The following is a 21,378-nucleotide window of genomic DNA, read 5'->3' on the forward strand; positions in this document are numbered from 1 at the left end:
TCTTCAGACCCGGTAGGTTGCCTACTGTACTCTACTCTACATGTAGTATGAGCTGAAAAGAACACCGGGGTTGCTTAAAAGGGGGGAGGGTGATTAATAAAGCAAACCAACCACTAAATCCTCTGGGCTATAGCGTTGAGAGGAAGGTCTGAAAGAACGACAGAAAGCATGAAAGCGAAGGCAGAGAGGATCCCTCCTAAGGAGCAGCTTGGCACATAGACCCAAAGGGACTTTTCTAATATTAGCACAGACACTGAATAGTGCAGTGCAGTAAAATGCATGGTGCCATGCCAGGTATTGCCCCCCCAGAATGCGGCCAAAATTGTATTTCCAGCCCGTATCTGTCCTTCAATCTAGCCGGCACAGTAGAGAGCCCACATCATGGGGCGCAGTGGAACAAAGAGAGAGCTGGAGGAAAGAAAAGAGAAAGAGGTGCAGAGACAAAGGGAAAAAGTGTTTTTTTTTGTCTGGTGGTGGAGTCTTGTTTCACAACTTATTCCCAAGAAAACATTACCTGAAATATAGAATATATGAATACAACTTTGATAGAAACATTAGTCTCTTTAGTCACTCTCTACAGGATGTGTTCACTTTAGTAGAAACTAGAACTTTCAACACTCGGACATGCAAGGATGAGAGGCGCAGGATGCAGACAAAGCTGTGATATATAAAAAGGTACGCAAGGCTGCATGACATTTAGCACTGCTCTATGCAACGTGAGCTCCAGCCCTGGCCTCGCTGCGTTACCTGCTGTGGCCCATTACACCCTGACACGATTAGGGAGACCTCCACCTGCATGGCTTCGCTTCAATTACACTCTTACAGTCTTGACCCGCCAAAAGCGAGAACAATTAACCTCTCAGCACTGCGGGAAAATGTAAAACGCTCACCTTTAATGGCGGACTTAATTGAATTAGAACAAACAATTTCATTTCAGCGGAAGTCAAAAAATTAAAATTCAAACAGAGAGATAAAAGACAATGTGCAATGCACAGGGTGGCATTTGGAGTCTAGTTGAGATAAGTGTGTGGGTGCACGGAAATCTGTACAATAGTTTAAAACCTGCTTGGGGACAGCCTAATTACACACTTAAGAGCATATGCTAATGGTGTGTCTCTCTGTTTATATGAGAGTGTGTGTGTGTGTGTGTGTGTCTAATGACAGAGAAAGCCTGGGGGTGGGCTCTGTACAGTGCGCTGTGCCGGCTGGTGCTGAGCACTAATGCGTCCTCTACCACCCCACCGTCTATCTCTCAATCGCTCTCTCTCTCTCTCTCTCATTCCTTCTATTCCTCCTTCAACACAGCCGGATTCAACACAGATTCACACATCTGGTGGTTTGTAATGTTGGATGCCTGTGTTGTTACAGACTAGTCTGGTCTGGGTCACTCTAGGTTGTGCAATAACACTCTGAATAAACACTGGGTAAGGATGATAACAGCGCTGTCAGTAAGTCCATAGCTTCCAAAATGAACCTTCAATTTCCACTTTCATCTCTTACCTAGACTCATCATTAAAGAACACTAAAACTGTTTTTGTTTTGTTTTTTACATCGACAAAGGCATCATTATGATGAATAAATGCAATGGTTTCTTCACTACTTCACTACTTTTTTGGTATCGACTGAAATGTGGCTGCCCAGATTCTTATTCTTTGATGAGTCAGTTTCTGATTCAAATAAGAATTTGGTAAATTTGAAGACTACTTTTTTAGACAAAGTTCTTGGATTACTGTTTAATGTTTGGACTGCATTTAAAGGAACAGTGTGTAACATTTTGGGGGATCTATTAACAGAAATAGAATATAATAATCATAACTTTTTACATTAATGTATAATCACCTGAAACTAAGAATCGTGTTTTCGTTAGCTTAGAATGAGCCCTTCATATCTACATAGAGAGCGGGTCCTCTAAAGTCCGTCATGTTGCTCCGCCATTTTTCTACAGTAGCCCAGAACGGACAAACAAAACACTGGCTCTAGAGAGATCCTTTTGCGTATTTACGTCACCGCGGTTCTCTGACACGCTTGTGAAACCGCGGTAACGTGAGCCGCAGAGTGCAAAACTGTGGTGCCACCAGTCGCTGGCATTACCAACGTTTTGGTCTTGGAAAGGGAGGAGTGAGCGGAAGGGCACTCAGTTGGTTGCACTCTGCAACCACACCACTAGATGTCGCCAAATCCTACACATTATGCCTTTAAGAAATTTGTGATATTGAAAAAAGTATTGTGAAACTCAGGTAGTGCGTCGGCACTAGTATTGAAAATTCTTGAATGACATCCAGCCCTAGTCCTTAACAGTAATGACAAAACTATTGTTGCACTTTATTCTGATGTATATACACCTATCTGCCTGTTTATTAGGTACACTACACTAGCTAAAACTCATACAACAACAGCCCTGCAGTTAATGCTACCTTCATGACGGTTATAATGTTCAGTTTTAGTTGAAACTGTTGATGATGTAATGAGGGTTTGTTTTGGTTGGGTGAATCGTGCCTGACTTACATAATTTCAAAGTTGCACACATACGTCAGTCTGAAGAGGAGAGCCAAAAAAACAAAGAAAAAAAAAATGCTTTTACCGTGATCGCGCGCTTTCCAAACACAGCCCCCTCAACTACCTCTGCATCTCTCTCTCTCTCTCTCTTCAACTCACTCTCAATCTCTCTCAGAACTTCTGTCCTCTCCTCACCCACTCCTCCCTCACACATCACACTTCTCATTACTCCACAGTGAGAGGCCAATCCGAGGGAGTGTGAGGCGCATGTGTGCCTGTGTGAGTGTGATGGGAGCTGTTGCACATCAGTGTCTCACTAACCCCTTGTCCATCTTCACCTCTGTTCCTTGGCTTGGAAGTCAGATAAATTGGCGACGCTGCACCTTGAAGCCTGAGAGCTTGAAATTTCTTTGAAGAAAACTGTTTGTTTTTGAAGAAAGTAATGAGTGTTGCTGGGCTGGATAACGGCATTCAGTGGCAAGGCATCATTCAGAACCTGCCACTCTGATTATCATATATTTTATTATCATTAATAACAAGATCAACAAGGGCATCAATATTGTAATAATGTCATAGTATTTGAGGAAAGTGTTGATTACGTGCGATGGGTTCACAGTAGGGCTGTCAATCGATTAAAATACTTAATCGCGATTAATTGCATGATTGTCCATGATAAATCGCACATTTTTTATCCGTTCAAAATGTACCTTAAAGAGAAATTTGTCAAGTATTTAATACTCTTGTCAACATGGGAATGGGCAAATATGCATGCTTTATGCAAATGTATATATTTATTATTTTAAATCAATTAACAACACAAAACAGTGACAAATATTGTCCAGAAACCCTCACAGGTACTGCATTTAGCATAACAAATATGCTCCAATCATAACAAACTCAAGCCAAACAGGCAACAACAGCTGTCAGTGTGTCAGTTTGCTGACTTGACTATGACTAACCCCAAGACTGCATGTGATTATCATAAAGTGGGCGTTTCTGTAAAGGGGAGACTCGTGGGTACCCATAGAACCCATTTTCATTCACATATCTTGAGGTCAGAGGTCAAGGGACCCCTTTGAAAATGGCCATGCCAGTTTTTCCTCGCCATAAGTTATTGTAAGTTTGGAGTGTTATTTAGCCTCCTTTGTGACAAGCTAGTATGACATGGTTGGTTACTAATGGATTCATTAGGTTTTCTAGTTTCATATGATGCCAGTATCTTCACTCTAGCTTCAAAACTAAGGAATTTGCGTTAATGCGTTGAAGAAATTAGTGGCGTTAAAACGAATTTGCGTTAATGGGTTATTATTGCGTTAACTTTGGCAGCCCTAGTTCACAGTTTACCTGGGCTCAGGAACGCCATGTATTTTTAGACTCAGGGTAAGATGTTTAAAGTTAAACACAGAAAACAAGCAAAGGAATGGCAAATATATATATATATATATATATATTTTTTTTTTTATTATTATATGTGCAAACGTAGAGGGTGAAAAGTAAGTACTTTAAAAGTTTAAACTTCCTCTTTTTATGCCCCGTGTGTCAAAGCTGATTTTTTGTGCATTACGCTGGACTATTTGTTTCTGCCACAAAGGCAAAACTATGGAATCTCACCAAGACATGAATACCAATTTTGTTTATGAAGCTATACACTGTAGACTACTGTCTGTCAGCTCCTTGTTATGGAGTGCACTTGCAAATTATGCTGAATCCCCAGTTATGTGTGCAATGATGCCTGCAGAATACATTTCAAATGTTGTTGATTGCAAAGTTTCGGTGAGTGCTTGCTGTTGATCATAAGTTTATACCAGCGTCCATGATGTGAAAGATACATTTTCCATTCTTTATAACAGAGAGACACAGCAGTGATTGAGAATTTGCAAATGAAGAGAACAATGAGCCAAAGGAAGAAGTGTTTTAGTGAAGTGTGGAAGACAATGAAAGTAATCCAAACTTGAAGGTCGCAGGAAGCCATGGCATGTGCTCTTCAAGCCTCCGGTTACAAAAAGGATATGGCAACCTTGGCAATCTAAGCCTCCAATGCTTCATGTATTGTGGTATGACTCAAAAGCATCAACAGGGAATAAAATGACTGGCTTCTGCAAGGCTAGGAGAATATGGGCCAAGGTTTACATTGGCCGGCATATGCCATCTTTTTGCCGGTATCACGTATAGCTGTCCGTCAGATTAAATGAACAACAGACAAAATGTCTGTTGGGAAATATGCCAAATAAATTAATTCGGCCTGATTAATTAAAAACATATTAAATAGCCTAATATTGTAAGATATGTTGCCAAGGCAACTGCTTCTAATCCAGTGCACTTTTTGTCAAATTCAGTGAATATCTCCTCACGGTCCGCTGGCTGGCTGTTCTGTGTCTAGGCTGAAAAAAAAATAAAAGCCGGTCTTCATACACAGCCAGCAGACTGTGTAAATGTGAAACAAACAAAGTGGCTCGGAACAAGCCACTATAATGCTGATATAAATAATGATTACATCTATGTTTCTTCAATTAATTTTGACTTATGGACTTCGGACTGAGACAATTACAGACGAGGAGCACGGCTCCGCGCTCGCAGTGCTTGAGGGAGAGACAGAGAGAGGGGAAGAGAAGGTGGACTGTTACCTGTTTCTGTAAAGTATTAATTATTTGAATGTCAACCTTATGAATAAGGCTTCAAACTATTCGCTAGGCTACCGCCTTGTAGCCACACAACACTATTTTGAATTTGACAAATGTGGAAATTGGATGGAACAGTCTATTATTTTCATTTTTAGACCGCTTCTTCATTTAACTTCTTTTCAAGTTATGTCAAGTATAGGATATTATATGGCTATTTAAAAACAATTGTCCGGTAGTTGTTCTATAGGGCCGGATTCTGTAATATCAACGGTCATATTGGCCGTAAAAAAAAAGTATATTTTGTTTTTATTCCACCTGCCAAAGCCAAGCAGTTCTGATTCAATGATCAGCACGTGTCCTAATTTGGGTGTGTTTATGTATATGTGCATCTTAATACTCACGCATCTATATCCTGCATCAGATCCAGCTTGCCTGGGAAAATCTCAGACAGGAGCACTCGAGTGAAGGACTTGCCCAATGACTGGAGCCTTGTCTCCATGTGCTAGGAAGAGAAAGAAAACGGAAAGGTTTGCAATCCACACATCAAACACAATTTGATTGGTTGTGAAACTCAACAATATCAAATGATAAGTTACAAATCTCAAAGCCCATGACTCTCACCCACACAGACAGTCCTATAAGCAATCTAAGGTTGTCCAGCAGTTTTTGCTCTACCGTCAATAATCTCAGCAGTGAGACTATTTTTTCCAACTCTCAGTCTCTGAAGCCTCATACATCCATCCATCCATTTTCTGCTGCTTAAGTCTACAGGGTGGTGACAGCAACTTAAGCAAGGTAGCAGACAGATTTGTCTCCTCAGCAATGTCCTCCAGCTTCTCCTGGCATTCTCACGTCAGGTGGGATGTGTAATCCCTGTAGCACCAATTATGCAATAATTTCCTTAAAATGTAATCAAATTTGCACTTTATCGAAAATGTAATAATGTAATAACTTGACCAATAATGTAATAAAATGTCATGACTGATATTGTAATAACATTTTTACCTTTCAGTTTTTTTTTAGTTTTTTTTTTAAATGATGATGTAATAATTTTGAAAGATAATGTAATAATGTAAAAAAGTATGCTTTCTTTCTCGTAAATGTAAAGCCTGCCAGGATACAAAATGTGTAATATTGTTATTGTCATGTTAGCCTTCTGAATACACTGACATTTGACACCGATTTCATGTTTGAAAATGTAAACTCTAGGGCTTTATGTAGAGGTTGACATTTACAACAGATGGCAATGGTAAATGGCAAATAGACGTGCATTTATATAGCGCCTTACTAGTCTTCCGACCACTCGAAGCGCTTTGCACTACATGTCAACATTCATCCCATCTACACACACATTCATACACTGATGGCAGCGGCTGCCATGCAAGGTGCCAAACTGCTCATCAGGATCTAATCGAACACACTGATGGCACATTGGGGCGATTTGGGGTTCAGTATCTTGCCCACTTCGACATGCAGACTGGAGGAGCCGGGGATGAACCACCTATTTTTCAATTAGTGGATGACTCGTTCTACCTAATGAGCCACAGCCGCCTCCGCAAGTCAAGTCAAGTCAAGTCAAGTCAAGTCAAGTCAAACTTTATTTGTATAGCACATTTAAAATGAACTGCAGTTGCCCAACGTGCTGAACAGGCACTAAATACAAATGAATACAAAGCAAACAACAAAAAGAAAAGAAGAGAACGATAAATATAATGTACACATAATAAACAGCACAACAGAAGACAAAGTCAAGCTGTCATGCTCAACTCAATCAAACGGCAACAAGAAGAGGTGGGTCTTCAGCATTGACTTGAAGGTTTCTGTAGTCCGAGCAGTTTTTATGTGAAGAGGTGAGCTGTTCCAGAGATTAGCGGCAGGCACCGCCTAGTTCTGAGAAATCTAGGAGCACCTGATTGGTCGACCTCAGTCCTCTAACTGAACGGATGGGAATCAATGGGAAATGAACCCACCCATACCCATGATGATTGGTCGTTGTGCAAGGACCGTCCATTGCACCAGAGTGGATCTTAGATTAGACACCATCAGAAGATTACACAAGCAAGCAATGAGGGCAAAACAGTCGATTCAATCTCCATGAAATGACCAATCAGGGATCTTAGTTTAATGCTTTTTTGCCTGATAAACAACGAACCACTTTCCATCTGTTGTAAATGTCAACCTCTACATAAGGCCTAGAGTTTACATTTCCAAACATGGAAGCAGTGTCAAATGTTAGTGTTTTTAGTAGTTAGTGTTTAAAAGCATACTTTTTTACATTATTACACTCTCTATAAAAATTATTATATCATCAGTTTTGAAAAAAAAAGACCCACCTGAAAGGTGTTACAGTATCACCGATAAATGTTCTTACAATATCCGTCAGGACATTTTATTACATTATTGGGTTTTACTACATTTTCAATCAGGTTGAGTGCAAATATTATAACATTTTCAGGAAATTATTACATTATTGGATGCTAATCCCTCCATCATATTCTGGAAATTCCTCTGGATCTCCTTCCAATTGGCTCTGGACAGAATTCCTCCACAGGGAATCGTCTGGATGAGATGCCCAAACCACTTCAACTGGCTCTGAGCACCTTACAGATGTTCAATGTCCTCAACCTGTCACTATTGGCTCTGATCTGACCTGGCATTGACATGAGCCTTGGGTGATCCGATCACAAGTGCACAGCTCTAAGTACGCCAGTTCACTCGTCTCGAGTGACCACTTGGGATGGGTTGTCACTTCCCCGCTCTATATGCCAATAAACATGCACATCATTTCCGTTTGCAAAGTCCAAACAGAATCATACCCTCAGACTTGTGTTGACTCTCATAATCACTTCACACTCAGCAGTGAACCACTAAAATGAGTACTGCAACAGAACTACATCATCAGCAAAGAAGCAATCCTCAGGTCACCAAACTGGTGTTGCTCCAATCCTCGGGTGCGCCTAGAGGTTCTTTCCATAAAGATCACAGAATTTGTAACAAAGCAGTCCAACTCCCAGCGAACACACACTTCTACTACTCATTGCTGAGAATACAGCCATAGCTCTCACTCTATTCTTGAAGTGCCACACACGACATCCTGATGTCACAATCTTAACCCTTCAAGTCCATAAAACATGTTTAAACTTTAGGAAAAAACTCCCATGAGCCTTCCTTGCGAGTGAAAGGGCTGGTCCATTGTTCGATACACTGATGTTCCAAAATCGTCAACAACAGTCAGAGCCGTGACAGTCTGTGACTCACTGTTATATAGATGTGACCTTCTTATTCTAGGAGAAAAACACATTGGTTCTCAGCAAGGAAATTGTGAGTGTCCCCACACATGTCTGGCATCTTTCACTTAAGGCAACTCTGAGTGTCCAGCCAGGAGTTTGGCTCCAGAATTGATGTCGTGTGTAGAGGTGAGCCCAACTATGCTTTTGTAGCAACGGTTCAGCACACAAAGGCCCTCAGCTTTGCATAGGTCCAGACACACCAACACGACATAGGACAACTAACAGCGATGAAGGCCGCCTGTTGCGTTGCCTCCCGTCGCCTTTGTTTTGGCCGACAAGTTGCACTCGAACAAACCGCAAAGACTACAGCCGACGACCAGTTAGTACAGACGTTCTGCGCCTGTGTGAGATGAAATAACTCTCCCTACCAGCAGGTGGCAGTAGTCTGTATTCGTCATTCAAAAAGGGAAACTGGAAGACCGAGGACTGCGGATATACAAGCCGTTGTTATGATACGTACATGAAACAAAGCACCACTTAGCTTCATTCCAGATGGCCATGTTGTTGTGAAAATATCTGTGTATTGGAATGATCAGAAGAAGATGAAAATGAGAAAAGCCTTCTGTGTTTTTGCTCTTGGTTTTACTCGCTGGCTTGCTTTCCTCACGTCCGTTTCTCTTCTCCGTGCACTGATTCCTTTAAGCTGAACTGCAAATCAGAGTGATTTCTCTCACTGACGGGCTCCGCCGCTGATTCAACATGCTGAATTGGCCGAAAAACCTCAGACACGGGCAGACTAGAGCCGATGGTGCGGGACACACCAAAAAAACTAGGCCAACAGACGCTCACTGACGACCCTAAACTGTCTGACGGCCAAGCGCCGGCTTGGTGTGTCAGGGCCTTTACATTTCGCAATGCACCTACACCACCCTGGCGGATAGTGGGCCCATGTGGAGCTGGCCCCACTTTACCACACCACTTTATTACAATCTACCCCACTTTAGACACCAGGCCTTATATAACATATCAATAAATGAAACTGTTTAGCTTAGTTCAAGGAATTCTTTTCCCTTGCTGTCTCTGCCTTTGAAGTTTTGGGCATTGGTACTTGGACTGAGGTGTTATTCAGGGATACAGAAGGCAGCCAAACCAAGTGAAGAAATCCCATAAATGTTCCTTTGGTGAGATAAAGGTGTGAAAGTTGCTGATAGCCACTGTCCTTGGGAGTATCATGAGACATTTCTACAACTGTGTTCTTATCAGAGATAGTTCTGTCCCCTTACTTTAAGGGTTATCTGACACTGTACTTTTTAATCTCGACATATCGCTATGGGAGAGTTGCTGAGTCTTTTTTATTCAAATCCCCCCTTTTTCAATCCATCCTTCCTAAAATGAAACTTTTCGATCTCTGGTTGACATTTTTACATCAATGCTAACTTCATCTTTCAAGTCTGGATATTTACAAACAGGCAATGTGTACCAATATACTGAACACCTAGGTTTGGAGCGGTTTCTAACCTTTTACATCGAGAGGTCCATGCATTCTACCACACTGCAATATGTATACTAATTACATACATGATTATGTGAAGAAGGCAACGCATATAAACAAAGTCAAACCATAGACTGTATACAAAGATGGACGACATGACAGCTCCCCAACAGTGAGGCCAAAACATCTCGATTGCCCCCTGGTGGTTGGCTGCAGTATAGGTCATAAATCCCGCCCCCTCCATGTTAGCGGATGGGACATGGGCCACACTAAAAAGTCAAAGTACACGTCAAATAATTTTTTCCTGAAGATGGTTTCTGTCATTTTAGGTGGTTCTTATCACGCGGATGTATGTTCAAGTGTTCATTTTTCTGATAAGTTAAGCTTTAATTCGTTATTTGATGCTATAAAATGGGGGTGAAACGTCATGATTGACAGCTGCTCTGACTGAAGTAGCTGCGGAGTCGGAGGCTCTGGAATTGTACGAGAGAGGAGATGTAACTTAACTTTCCATTACCGTAGAAAATGTGTCAATTTGATGATAGATGTAGTTATAGAGATATTATGGTTAGTTATTGCATCTTTCTAGCCAAACAGCTACCGTGGTGCTAACGTAGCAGCTGGGTGTCTAACGCTAACAAGCTGCAGCTGTGTCCGGCTTGTGATTGGCTCGGGCGGGACCTTGATATGGCGGCTCCAGCCCCCCCCCCGATCACTACTGCATAGACTCTGTCTCCAAATGACATCAAAATCTCAACAGGTCCAGTATCCCAGGATGTTTTGGCTTCACTTTTGTACAGTGGGAGGAAGTGGAGATGCGTCGTCCATCTATATATACAGTCTGAGTCAAACATGCAACAGTACAGAAAAAAACACAAAAAGTGGGCATACAAAACAAACAAAGGAGAGCGAATGAAGAGAACAGACAGTGGAGGGGAAAGCAGCAGGAGGAGAAGCAGTGGGTTAGTAGTGGCCAGAGAGGGCTTCTCGGTCGATCAATTAGTATCCCAGACAGACTTGTGTGCATGCTAATGCATAATAGCTTTGAGTTCCTCACTCAACACACTAATGGACCAGCATTAGCGTACACAGACAGTATCTATGAATATGTCTCACAGGATTATTACATTTAATCTTTTTTAATTCTGTTTGGCAAGTTGCTAAATAACAACAAGAGTGGCAATTTGGAGTGACATAATTTTTCAGATTTAATTTAGGATAGAAATTATTAGTTTACTATGATTGTGTCATGAAAAAAAGCCAGTGTTAATTGCTTAAAAAATAACCTTTATTGAGGGAAAGCATATTTTTTTTTAACCTTTTAAATATTGATTTATGATTGTTTCTCATTTACAATGCCGAATCGATAAAAGGACTTGCTTAAAATGTAAATCCCCAGCACTAACACTCCAATACAGCCGACCTTGAGGCCAACAACGAGATCAAGGATAGTTCTATCGACGGCTGTTTGGTTGCATCATTCTAAATGTGAAATAACAAGCTCCCAGTGTGAAAACCGCTGGTCCTATCAGTGCTTCGTGTCACCAAACCACTTGACAGAGAAACTCACACTGCTGAATATTACAAGCCATTGCACAAGTGGCCTCAGGACATGTAGACTGTTGAAATGAGGACACAGACTCTCACCTCCATGACTTTGGGGCTCCCCTGCCGGCCCAGCGTGCCCATGATCAGACCCCATCTCTTCGCCGATCGAGCCTTGTCGATAGCCTCGAGCCTTAAGGCGCGCATGGCTTCGTGGTCATAGTACTCCCTGGAGAAGATCTTACTGTAGGGGTCATATCTACGAAAAAAAAGGCAAAGACGCACTAATGTCAATAGAATGTATAAACATAAAAAGACAAACCATGTTATACACATTGTTCAGGTACCTATTTTGTGGACAGAAATGCAAGAAAAGATGAAAAAATTAGATCATAAAAAGTCATCAAGTATGACCGGAGTCAGTGTATCTTAGGAAAAAAGGGTTTTTTTCTGAGCATCTAATCTCCTTTTCTCCGGTACCAGGGGTTCACTTGAGATTAGAATCTTGTTTATAAGAGAGACCTGTGATCTGTGCAGCAGTGCATGTGTCTAAAACGACAAAATTTCCCTTTGCATACAAACTAGACCTCATCAAAACAGAACTTCATGTTATCATAGCACTGCAACAAGGCGAGTGATCGTGACAGCAAGGGATTTTTTGATGTAAATAGCATTACAAAATACCTTTTCTATGGATAAAACATTTTTCTGAGGATCTTAAAGCAGCAGTAGGCAGATTGGAGCAAATATGATTTAAAAAGGTTATTTTTATAAAGCTATATCCTGACAGTAGAGCATGAGACAGGTAATCTGAAAAAAAATCATGTGCATCTGTGTCCTCCGGTGCTCCTAATGGCTTCTGCAAGATTTCACAGACCGGAGGAAAACAACCAATCAGAGCCGAGTCTCTGAGCAGCTGTCAATCACTCGCGAACTCCGATCAAATGGTCAAACTAGGCAGCGCTGATCAAATATGAATCAATACTGTGTTACTGTAATGCCTATTTCTTGCCTGAAATGTATTCAGAAACATCTTGTAGTGTACCGTTTAGCTTTAAAATGACTTTTGTGACTCGGCCGCCATGTTGAAATCAGTTGAGGAAATACCAAGCACCGCCCACCAGCCGAAGCACACTTTCTCATTTTACAGCTAAACGGTACACTACAAGATGTTTCTGAAACATTTTATGCAAGGAATAGGCATTACAGTAACAGAATATTGATTAATATTTGATCAGCGCTGCCTAGTTTGACCGTTTGATCGGAGTTGGCGAGTGATTGACAGCTGTTAATGAACAGCCAATAGGAACGCTCTCTCTCTGAAATGACCTGTGATTGGCCAAAGTCTCCCGTCACAGGCTAGATGTTTTAAAGCCTGAAAACAGAGCCATGAGGAGGTGCAGAAGTCTAGTTTTCTCTCAGAACACTTGAATTACAATATGCTGAAAGGTTATTATGGAATTTTTGCCCAATGATGCCAAAAATATTCTGCCTACTGCCGCTTTAATAGGTGATCACGCTATTATATTTGTAAAAATGACTTTTCTCCTTAGTTTACCAACTTTTTCTGTCAGACTAGCTTTATTCCATTTACATGCTAACAGTTGATCCAGAGTTGTGTGTATAACATTAATGATAATGGAATGCAATGAACATTTTGTAAATGACGTCAATACTTTTACAGAGAAGCAAAGATATTTGACGACAATGCTTTTTTTTTTTTTTGTTGCATAATACCTGTAAGCAGGGATGTCTGGGTTTGCAATCATGATTGACTCCAGGTGAAATCTTCCATCTCCCAGGTAACTATAGAAAGACACCAAGCAATTCAATGTTAGAGGTTAAAAAAGAAAGAAATGAAGAAAAAGGAAACCCCCTCTAGACGATAAAATCAACCATAATAAATACTGGTCTCCTACACAAGCTTTCTCTCCCGCTATCTTTTTTTTTTAAATCCATTCCTCTGTGCAGCCTTTTAACAGAAGACCAAAGAGATAGCAGGCAGAAGGCCTGAGGCTGGGGCGGAGGGTCTGCCCATCTCTGCTGTCCGGTAACATGACCCCCAACGATTGGAGCATGCTGTTTACAGAGAATGCAAGCCCTTCCAATTAACCCGGGGTCTGGTGCGGGGGATTCACCGGAGCCCGAGCGGAAGGCAGAGTTCACCAACCGTAAGCACAGGGAGGAATGTAGGTGCCTGAAAACACGAGCTCGGGCAGAACGGTCTTACATAAACTCCCCTTTCGGGGTCAGGCTGAGACGAGACCCGCTGATAGTGTGAGGGGGCTCAGGTCGGTACCCCTACTCATTACTGTGCAGTCTCAGTGGACCTACTGAGACAGGATATGCAATTAAATCCACTAATTGGTCAGCGCTTAGAGCAGCTTGGAACAGGCTGTGGGTGGTTTGCCATATACCTGGAGACATGTCTAGCCAGGACTTTATTTTGAAGTGTGTGTTTGTACACGTTTCACTGTGCATGTGTGTGTCACAAATAACACTGAACTCGAGCAGGGCCTCTGTGGCATTGTTTCCATTTGCTTAGGAACATCCGTGGCCCTCATATAATTATGTTCACAATGCGCCTGCTGCACTTTAGCCGTGGTCGTCCTCAACTCTCTGTAGCTTTAAGAGGCTGGTGTACTCGACTCTGCCCCAGCTCTCACTACTATCACAGTCCTTCCATCCATATTCTATTGTTCTTTGTAAGGGTGCTCTCGCTATAATGGTAATGCTATGCGTCTTTGCGTTATGCAACCCCGTATCCTCGTATTCACATCTTCACATTGTTCTATTACAGCACGAGCGAGAGCTGGAGTGGAGGCAGCAGATGGAAATGGTCGACTGATCGTGGCTCTTTTCAATGCAGCTTTTAAAAAATAATTTCCTTTATCATAGAAATGAGACAGACCGGGCAGTTTCTAAAGCTTCAAGATGGGCCTCAAAGACTGACACCACTACTCATTCTCCGTAAAGTAGCTCAAAGCTTAGGTAAAATATAATTACAACTACGATTTTTGGAGCGCCGACTAATACAATGTAAGAAAACCTAATGTTAAATATTAGGTTATTTTACTATTAAAGGTAATGGAAAAAAAAACATGCACCGTTAAAAAGAGCTTTTTCTGTGCTGCTTTTCTTGGACCAGTGGTTCCCAACCTATTTTCCTATTTCCATATTTTCTGACATCATCACCCTTATTAAATTAGTTAGTCTAACTTGCTAGTTTTGTTTACATCTATCATTTCCAAAAAGCAAAAAGTTTTGACTTTTGGACTTTACAACGCTCTGGAGTTATTGGAAATGTTTTGATCACACGAGTCTGAAACGATCCCACGCAGCCACCACTGGAATCTAATTCTACAAATAGTATAATACTAGTAATATTAGTGTTTGCCTGATCTTTATCTGCAACTGTGTACAAATACCAGGTTTAAACAGAATGTGGCCTACTGAGTAGCAAAAAATATATATTTTTAATACATAGTTTTATATTAGGGCTGTCAACGTTAACGAGATAATAACGTGTTACTCCAAAATCGTTTTAAAGCCACTAATACAGCAGCATATTTGTCCACTCCCGTGTTGATAAGAGTATTAAATACTTCACAAATCTCCCTTAAGGGTACATTTTGAACAGATAAAAAATGTGATTAATTTGGAATTAATCATGGACAATCATGTGATTAATCGCGATTAAATGTTTTAATGGATTAACAGCCCTATTCTATAAACATACTGTTGTATAAATTATCCATTAAGTGTGTTATTATGGTTTTAGTTTTACATGTGCAAATCTAATTTTGACAACCTAAGAGCAGACACATCCTAGCGCGACCCCCTGTGATCTTTAGCGTCCCCCTAAGAGGGGCCTGGGCCCCAGGTTGGGAACCACTGACATAGACAATCAATTGTGTCAATACCTTAATAGTGATTCATTAAGGTAAAAGGAAGCTTGTTAATAGAGGGGAAACGAGCACTCAGTAATTAAGCTTTGATACAGCTTTCACAGCTTAATAAAACATCTCTTCCGATTAGGTGTTATGATTAAATATGTACACTGTTTGGAGGAGTGGAGGAGAGTGAAGGAGGGAGATGCAGCCCACTTTAGGAGCGTTGAAGTCCTGATCACGTCTGTATGTCGTACAGGTGAATGTGTGTGTGTGTGTGTGTGTGTGTGTGTGTGAAGACACAGAGTGAGGGAGAAACGTACCGACTCTCAGGCTCTCAGCTTAATCGATTCTCTCTCCCATCACACCACTACACACCCCGACTCACACATCAAAGACAACGCACATGGGATTAGTGGGTGAAGCACACCTAACCCTTCCACTTCCACTTCTTTCACACGTACAAAGACACACACTAAGAAAGACACACACACACCGCTTTTTGTCTCCCATAGGGCCTGGCTTATGCATATAGCATAAAGCTTGTCCTTGTGTAGCCATTTTAATCTCATGCACTGGGAGGTTTTAATCATATGGAGTAACACTAGATGTGCACGGATCAGACATACCGGGTGATGCACCTAGAGACGTCATTATACCCGGGGAATTACTTCAACTCACTGTGCAGCACAAAGCATCGGATTCTCTCTACTGTAGAGCTGCATGAGATGTATAAGTGGCTGCGGAGGTGTTGTTTGTTGCCTGAACATGTTACTTTGCCAGCGCGCTCTCCTCCCTGCAGTGCAGGTGCATAAGCATCACTTTGACAAGTCTCACATGCTCAGCGTTTACATTCTGGGATTCATCATCTGCTTCCCTCTTCAGAGGAAATGAAGAAGTTAAAACAGGCAATCACACATGCTGAAACTAATGTGCAGAGAAACGGTGACATGTTGTTGCACAGTTTATCAATTCTCACCATGAATGTGCCACAGCAGGTGTCGTACTCTGTGAAAACGCTTCTTTAAAACAGAGGAAAATTGCATGCGGATGTGTGTGGTTGGTTTCTGAAAACAGCCAGAAGTGGCCGTGTCTGTCTGGCTTTACACAATTCAATGCTTTGCACAGCGTGAAGGTATTTTTAGCCTTGCCGTTCAGGATCAGCATATGGCTGTTTCTGGCTGGATATAAGCCTGATCGGAAGCGCGCCGACACAGCTAGTTGTCACAGCTAGCTATGTCTGGTGTGACTGGTGTGATGTCGTACTGATTATGCCTCGTGTCACATGGGTGGGCTTGGCGATGGCAGGGGTAATTATGGCACCTGGGGTGGGGGGATGTCTGGATGAGTCAAGGCTGGATGTCTTTGGTTATCTGGATATATCTGCTAACTAACAGGAAGAAAAGGACAGGAGCCGGGCTGAGACTGTGAGGTGGGAGACAGGAGGACGGAGGTTTTCTTACATTACGGCATTGACGTGGCGGTCCAAGTGAGGGGAGGTACAGCCCAAAATCTCTCCAGGTGACAGAGGTCGACACTGTGGGACCAGCACGTCATACTCTGTCTTGAGGGCTGCGCTCACAGCCTGCAGCATGGAGTAAGGAAAGACAGTTAGACACTCACATGTTTCGGCGAGCTCACCCTTTACCCTTTAGTTTTAGAGTAGCCCTAGGTTGACTTGTACACATCATTCAAAACAGAAACCATGTACTAAGACCAGCAAAACATGTGTGGAGAGCCACATTTCTTCTTCTTCCTCATCTCATGATGATACAAGTTAAAACAGGAGGGGAGTCATCAAATGCAGGAAAATGAAAATTTAATATGCTAAATATGTGCAAAAAAATAATCACTCATTGGCATGCTGTTGGCTTAATGAGGAATTAGATCTGTCTTGTTTCATCTAAGCCACACACAGAGTATAACCTAATTTGTAATCCATTTGTACTGTTTTGTAAATTGTGTATTTTTACCTGGTGAGAATTCTTGTAAATTGTTTCTGAGTTCAATATGCTGTTATGTTAGATAATGTACAGTACTCTTTATCAATAGGGAAAGCCTCCCATTATTGTTTTGCATTTCATGTTTTATGTTAGGGCTTTATTTACTGTATGCTGTCACTACCTGCTTTCTCTCTATTTCTAAAGACGTGTCAGCATAAACGTCTTGATGCGCCAAGGTTGAAATTAATCTAGAGTAGCTGATGATCCAAGCCTTTTGCCGTTGCGTGTCTGAATTTTTGAGAAAAAAAGAAAAAGTGATAAAATTTAACATGCTATATATATGTGTATTTAACATTAACAAATTTGCTCACTTTTCTACATTTGATGGCTCCCCTCCTTTTTTCTTTGTATTAAAGAGTAGATAACAACAGAGACACAAGGCAATGACGCAAAGAATGAGAAAGGTCAAAGATTACACTGAAAATGTGCCCCTAAAGTGAACCTGAATGGGTCATGTTTAACTCAGATATAACTCCCAATCTAGCCACTTAAATATATGGATTCATCATTCTGCAGTAGGGATGTCACAATTCCAGAAATTTAGTAGTCGATACCGATACTAGTGATATTCCACGATTCTCGAATTTGATACCACGGTAAAAAACAAAATAAAAAACAATAAATCCTACCTACTTCCAACATACACTCCTTTATTACCATTTGAAGCAGATTTTTTCCCCAATGATCCGCCAAAAACTACATTTTACAAGATTACATTTCAACACATCATGATAACGTTATAATTTACCTTCACTCCATTACTCATTTTTACTGAATAAAGCTTGAACGCGTCATAATGTAACTCAATTCAACCCTCGTTAACATTAGCTGTTAGCTCCGTTATTTAGACAAGCAGGACTGTGCTGCCCACCGGCTGCTAACAGCTAACGTTACTAACTCTCCTCCTGTTGATTTCAACACAGATTTCTTGTTCACAATGTAGCATTAACCGGGACATTTTCTATGGTCCCCAGGACGCCGTTAGTCTGCAGCCCGGATCCCGGAACCTGAGGTACTATAGAAAAACGAGTACCGTCACGTTTTCAGAATTTTGGCATCAACTTGGTACCGAAGTATCGATTCTTGTGACATCCCTGTTCTGCAGAGCACTGACTAAGAAACTGTCTACCACATGGCATGTCATACTAAAAAATAATAACTATAAAAATAAAAAGATGAAGATGAGATGACTATCAACACATTAACTAAAGAAATAAATTATATTTTTTGAAGAGTGCTCTAATAATCAAAATCAATCAACTCTTTCAACCACCTACATACAGAGTAAACAATTACAGTAAAAAAAAAAAAAAGACTCGGAGGAGGTGGAAGGACAAATTGAACGATTTAAAGCTAATTTAAGACGGTCCACGGGGAATACGACTGACCTCCCAGCTTCTTCCCGCCCATACTGTGTGACCCAAACAAGCCCACACACCATAAGACATGAGTGAGATGGAGGCGCACATGCATACAATACACAACTACAAACAAGACATATGCACACACATATATATATACACATGGATGCTCTCCAACACCCCGACATAAAATAAAACACTGGCAGAGCGTTGAGTAAAAATAACAGTGGTTACATTAGCGCAGGCCCAAAGTGGCGTTGGTTCAACTCAGCAAATGAAAGCAACAGAGTGCATTATAGAACTGAGAGGCAGCGAGTTTGAAAAAAAAGAAAAAGGTTCAAGCTTAATACTATAGCTGCTGCTGCTGCCACAGCTTATGTAAAGAGCAGAGCTGAGCACGACGCTGAACCGAGAGGCCTTCCGAGTTCATTGCACCTTTCAGATCCAAAATAACTGCTGCCGGATTTCTCAAACCCACACTTGAACTGAGCTTAAGTGTGGAGTGCGAGCTTGTTCATAAAAGACAGGAAAGCATACTGTACAAATGCACAGAAGGTATTTGCGTTTCTATACTGTAAACACAAAAATACTTGGGGAAAAACAGGAAGTACACAAGTGGCCATTCAGGTAAAGATAGAGAATCACTCTCCCTCAGCTGCCTCAAAAAATCGACTCATCCACATACACACAATCAGACAGAGAAGGTGCTTAATCACCTGTAGCGCCGCCACAAACTGAATAGTGCTGACGAGTGCCAGAGATTGCGCGGGAGGGAAGTTGAACTTGACCGTGTCCAGGAAGTGTGCGTTGTCCATCTGGATGTCCACAAACACGTACAGCATCTTAATACCTGAGGTGGAGTCTATGGGGACTGCAGGGAGACAAAAAGACAAAAGAAAGACGGATGAATAATTCACTCTGTTATGTCAGGTAAGCCTGCGGGATATGCACTATTGATGGCGGCTCGAGCATTAACACGCAGCACATGCTCGGCTATATGGGAACACAGCACATGCACACATACAGTATATAGATCTCAGTAGGAGGCCTGTGTGATATAACTGAAGCTCAATCAGCGTGACTCTCCAGCACATGCAGGAACTGATGCAAAGACCTCAATTATTTAGGGAAAGGAGAGGGACACATGCGCTTACTATTAATGTCATTAATTTCACAGGCCATTTACTACGCGCCTAAGAGAGGTAGCTGGAGACGTGCTAAGTTAGATGCTGAAAAAAGTAGGCGAGAGTCCAAGAAAATAGAAGGGGGGAAAGGGCTCAGATAAGAAAGAAGAAGGATTATCGCTGGCGTTGATCATCGTAATTATTCTTCCTCTTGTGTTACATTTAATTTGCGGATCAGGAGAGAGGGGCTTTTTTTTTTGTTATGATTAAGAAAATGGCCCATTATGGTGCAAATGTTTTATGAGTGAGAGCAGCGCACTTGATGGCCTAGATTAAAGCAACATTGAGAGAGAGCGATAGCGGAGCAAAGCATGACAAGCAGGCGGGAGGAAAGAGATCTGTGAGATACATGTCTTTACAAAAAGGATTGAAGGCAGATGGGATGGAGAGGAATGGGAACTGCGAGTGAAAAGTAGGCTGGAAAACACTGGAATTCAATTTGGGGCTGGGGGGTGCGCAATTTAATAATGTACTGTAAATTCCAAAAGATAGGACATGGAAGATAGGAAAGGAAAAAAAGTAATAGGATACTGTGTGTTCGGGGGGTTGGGGGTGGTGGGTGGTGGGTGGATGTCAATTAACTGGCAAGAGAAGTGATGAATGGGCTCACATCTGAGCAGAGAGGGAAGGGAAGGAGATGGATAGGGATTTAAAAAGGTGGGCCACGTGTTGAGAGAGAAAGCGAGGAGTTAAATATATCATGAGACTAAAAAGGACCGGAGGAGGAGTTGAGTAAAAATCCAGACTGAAACTAAACAGCTGTCTGTTGCTTGTTTATGAGCACTCCCAAAACGTAAAGGGCAAAGGAAAGTGACATCGATCTGTGTTCGCATTAGCATGGTAGCCTGAGAGCACTTAGACGCTGCAATTAGAGACAGTCAATGAGATGGACAGGACTCACTTGCCCCATCAGTGGTTTTATTCCTCTATGTGTTACAGCAATAAGGTCACTCAGCGCTGCCGCTTATTAGCTCCCAATTGTAAACAAATACGCGGGAACACATACGAAAAGGTTGGACATAATGGCATACTGGCTTATTTACAAATCAATATGCACTAACAGGTTCCATTCTACATGGTGCTTGTGGACAACTTTATGAATAATACAGCAATCGGTTGGTGGCTGAACTGATCTATGTCCAATTTGTGGCAATACAACCTTACAGATAACAGAATTCAACTTATACGCTACTCTAATGCAAACGTTGGTCATAAAAGCCTGAGCTGGTGCTTAAAAATATAGAGGGCAGTCGTAATGGAGGTGTTCTGTGGGTGAAAAAAACACTTAAGGCCCCATAATTACTTTTAATAGGGGAACTCTTAACTGGCCTGTTATTTAAACCCTAATCTCTATAAACAGATTCTGCATTCACATGTAGAATCTGCAGGCAACGGGAAAAGTGCCTTCAAATGGGGTCGTGTTTACCGTGTTCACGAGAAAAGTCCATATGAACGCCCCCCCCTTGTGGTATTCACAAACTTGTAAGTGGAAAGTTTCTGAAAGGAAGCCATGGAAGTTCATTTTTCAGTGCATAATAAGTTAATATATTGTAATT

General features: G+C 41.6%; 1 protein-coding gene across 1 annotated transcript in view; it reads right to left on the reverse strand.

Annotated features, from left to right (window-relative positions):
- The window catches only part of dph1 (diphthamide biosynthesis 1), a 74,998-nt gene that overhangs the window by 8,721 nt on the left and 44,899 nt on the right, over positions 1–21,378 (reverse strand). Inside the window, exons 5-9 of the mRNA XM_074642402.1 lie at positions 19,355–19,509; positions 16,738–16,859; positions 13,122–13,190; positions 11,487–11,643; positions 5,519–5,619 (exon numbers count right to left, since the gene is read on the reverse strand). Coding sequence (XP_074498503.1) covers positions 5,519–5,619; positions 11,487–11,643; positions 13,122–13,190; positions 16,738–16,859; positions 19,355–19,509 — 604 coding nt within the window. The remainder of the gene's footprint in view (positions 1–5,518; positions 5,620–11,486; positions 11,644–13,121; positions 13,191–16,737; positions 16,860–19,354; positions 19,510–21,378) is intronic.

Source organism: Sebastes fasciatus, chromosome 7 (genome assembly GCF_043250625.1).
Source record: "Sebastes fasciatus isolate fSebFas1 chromosome 7, fSebFas1.pri, whole genome shotgun sequence".
NCBI classification, from domain to species: domain Eukaryota; kingdom Metazoa; phylum Chordata; class Actinopteri; order Perciformes; family Sebastidae; genus Sebastes; species Sebastes fasciatus.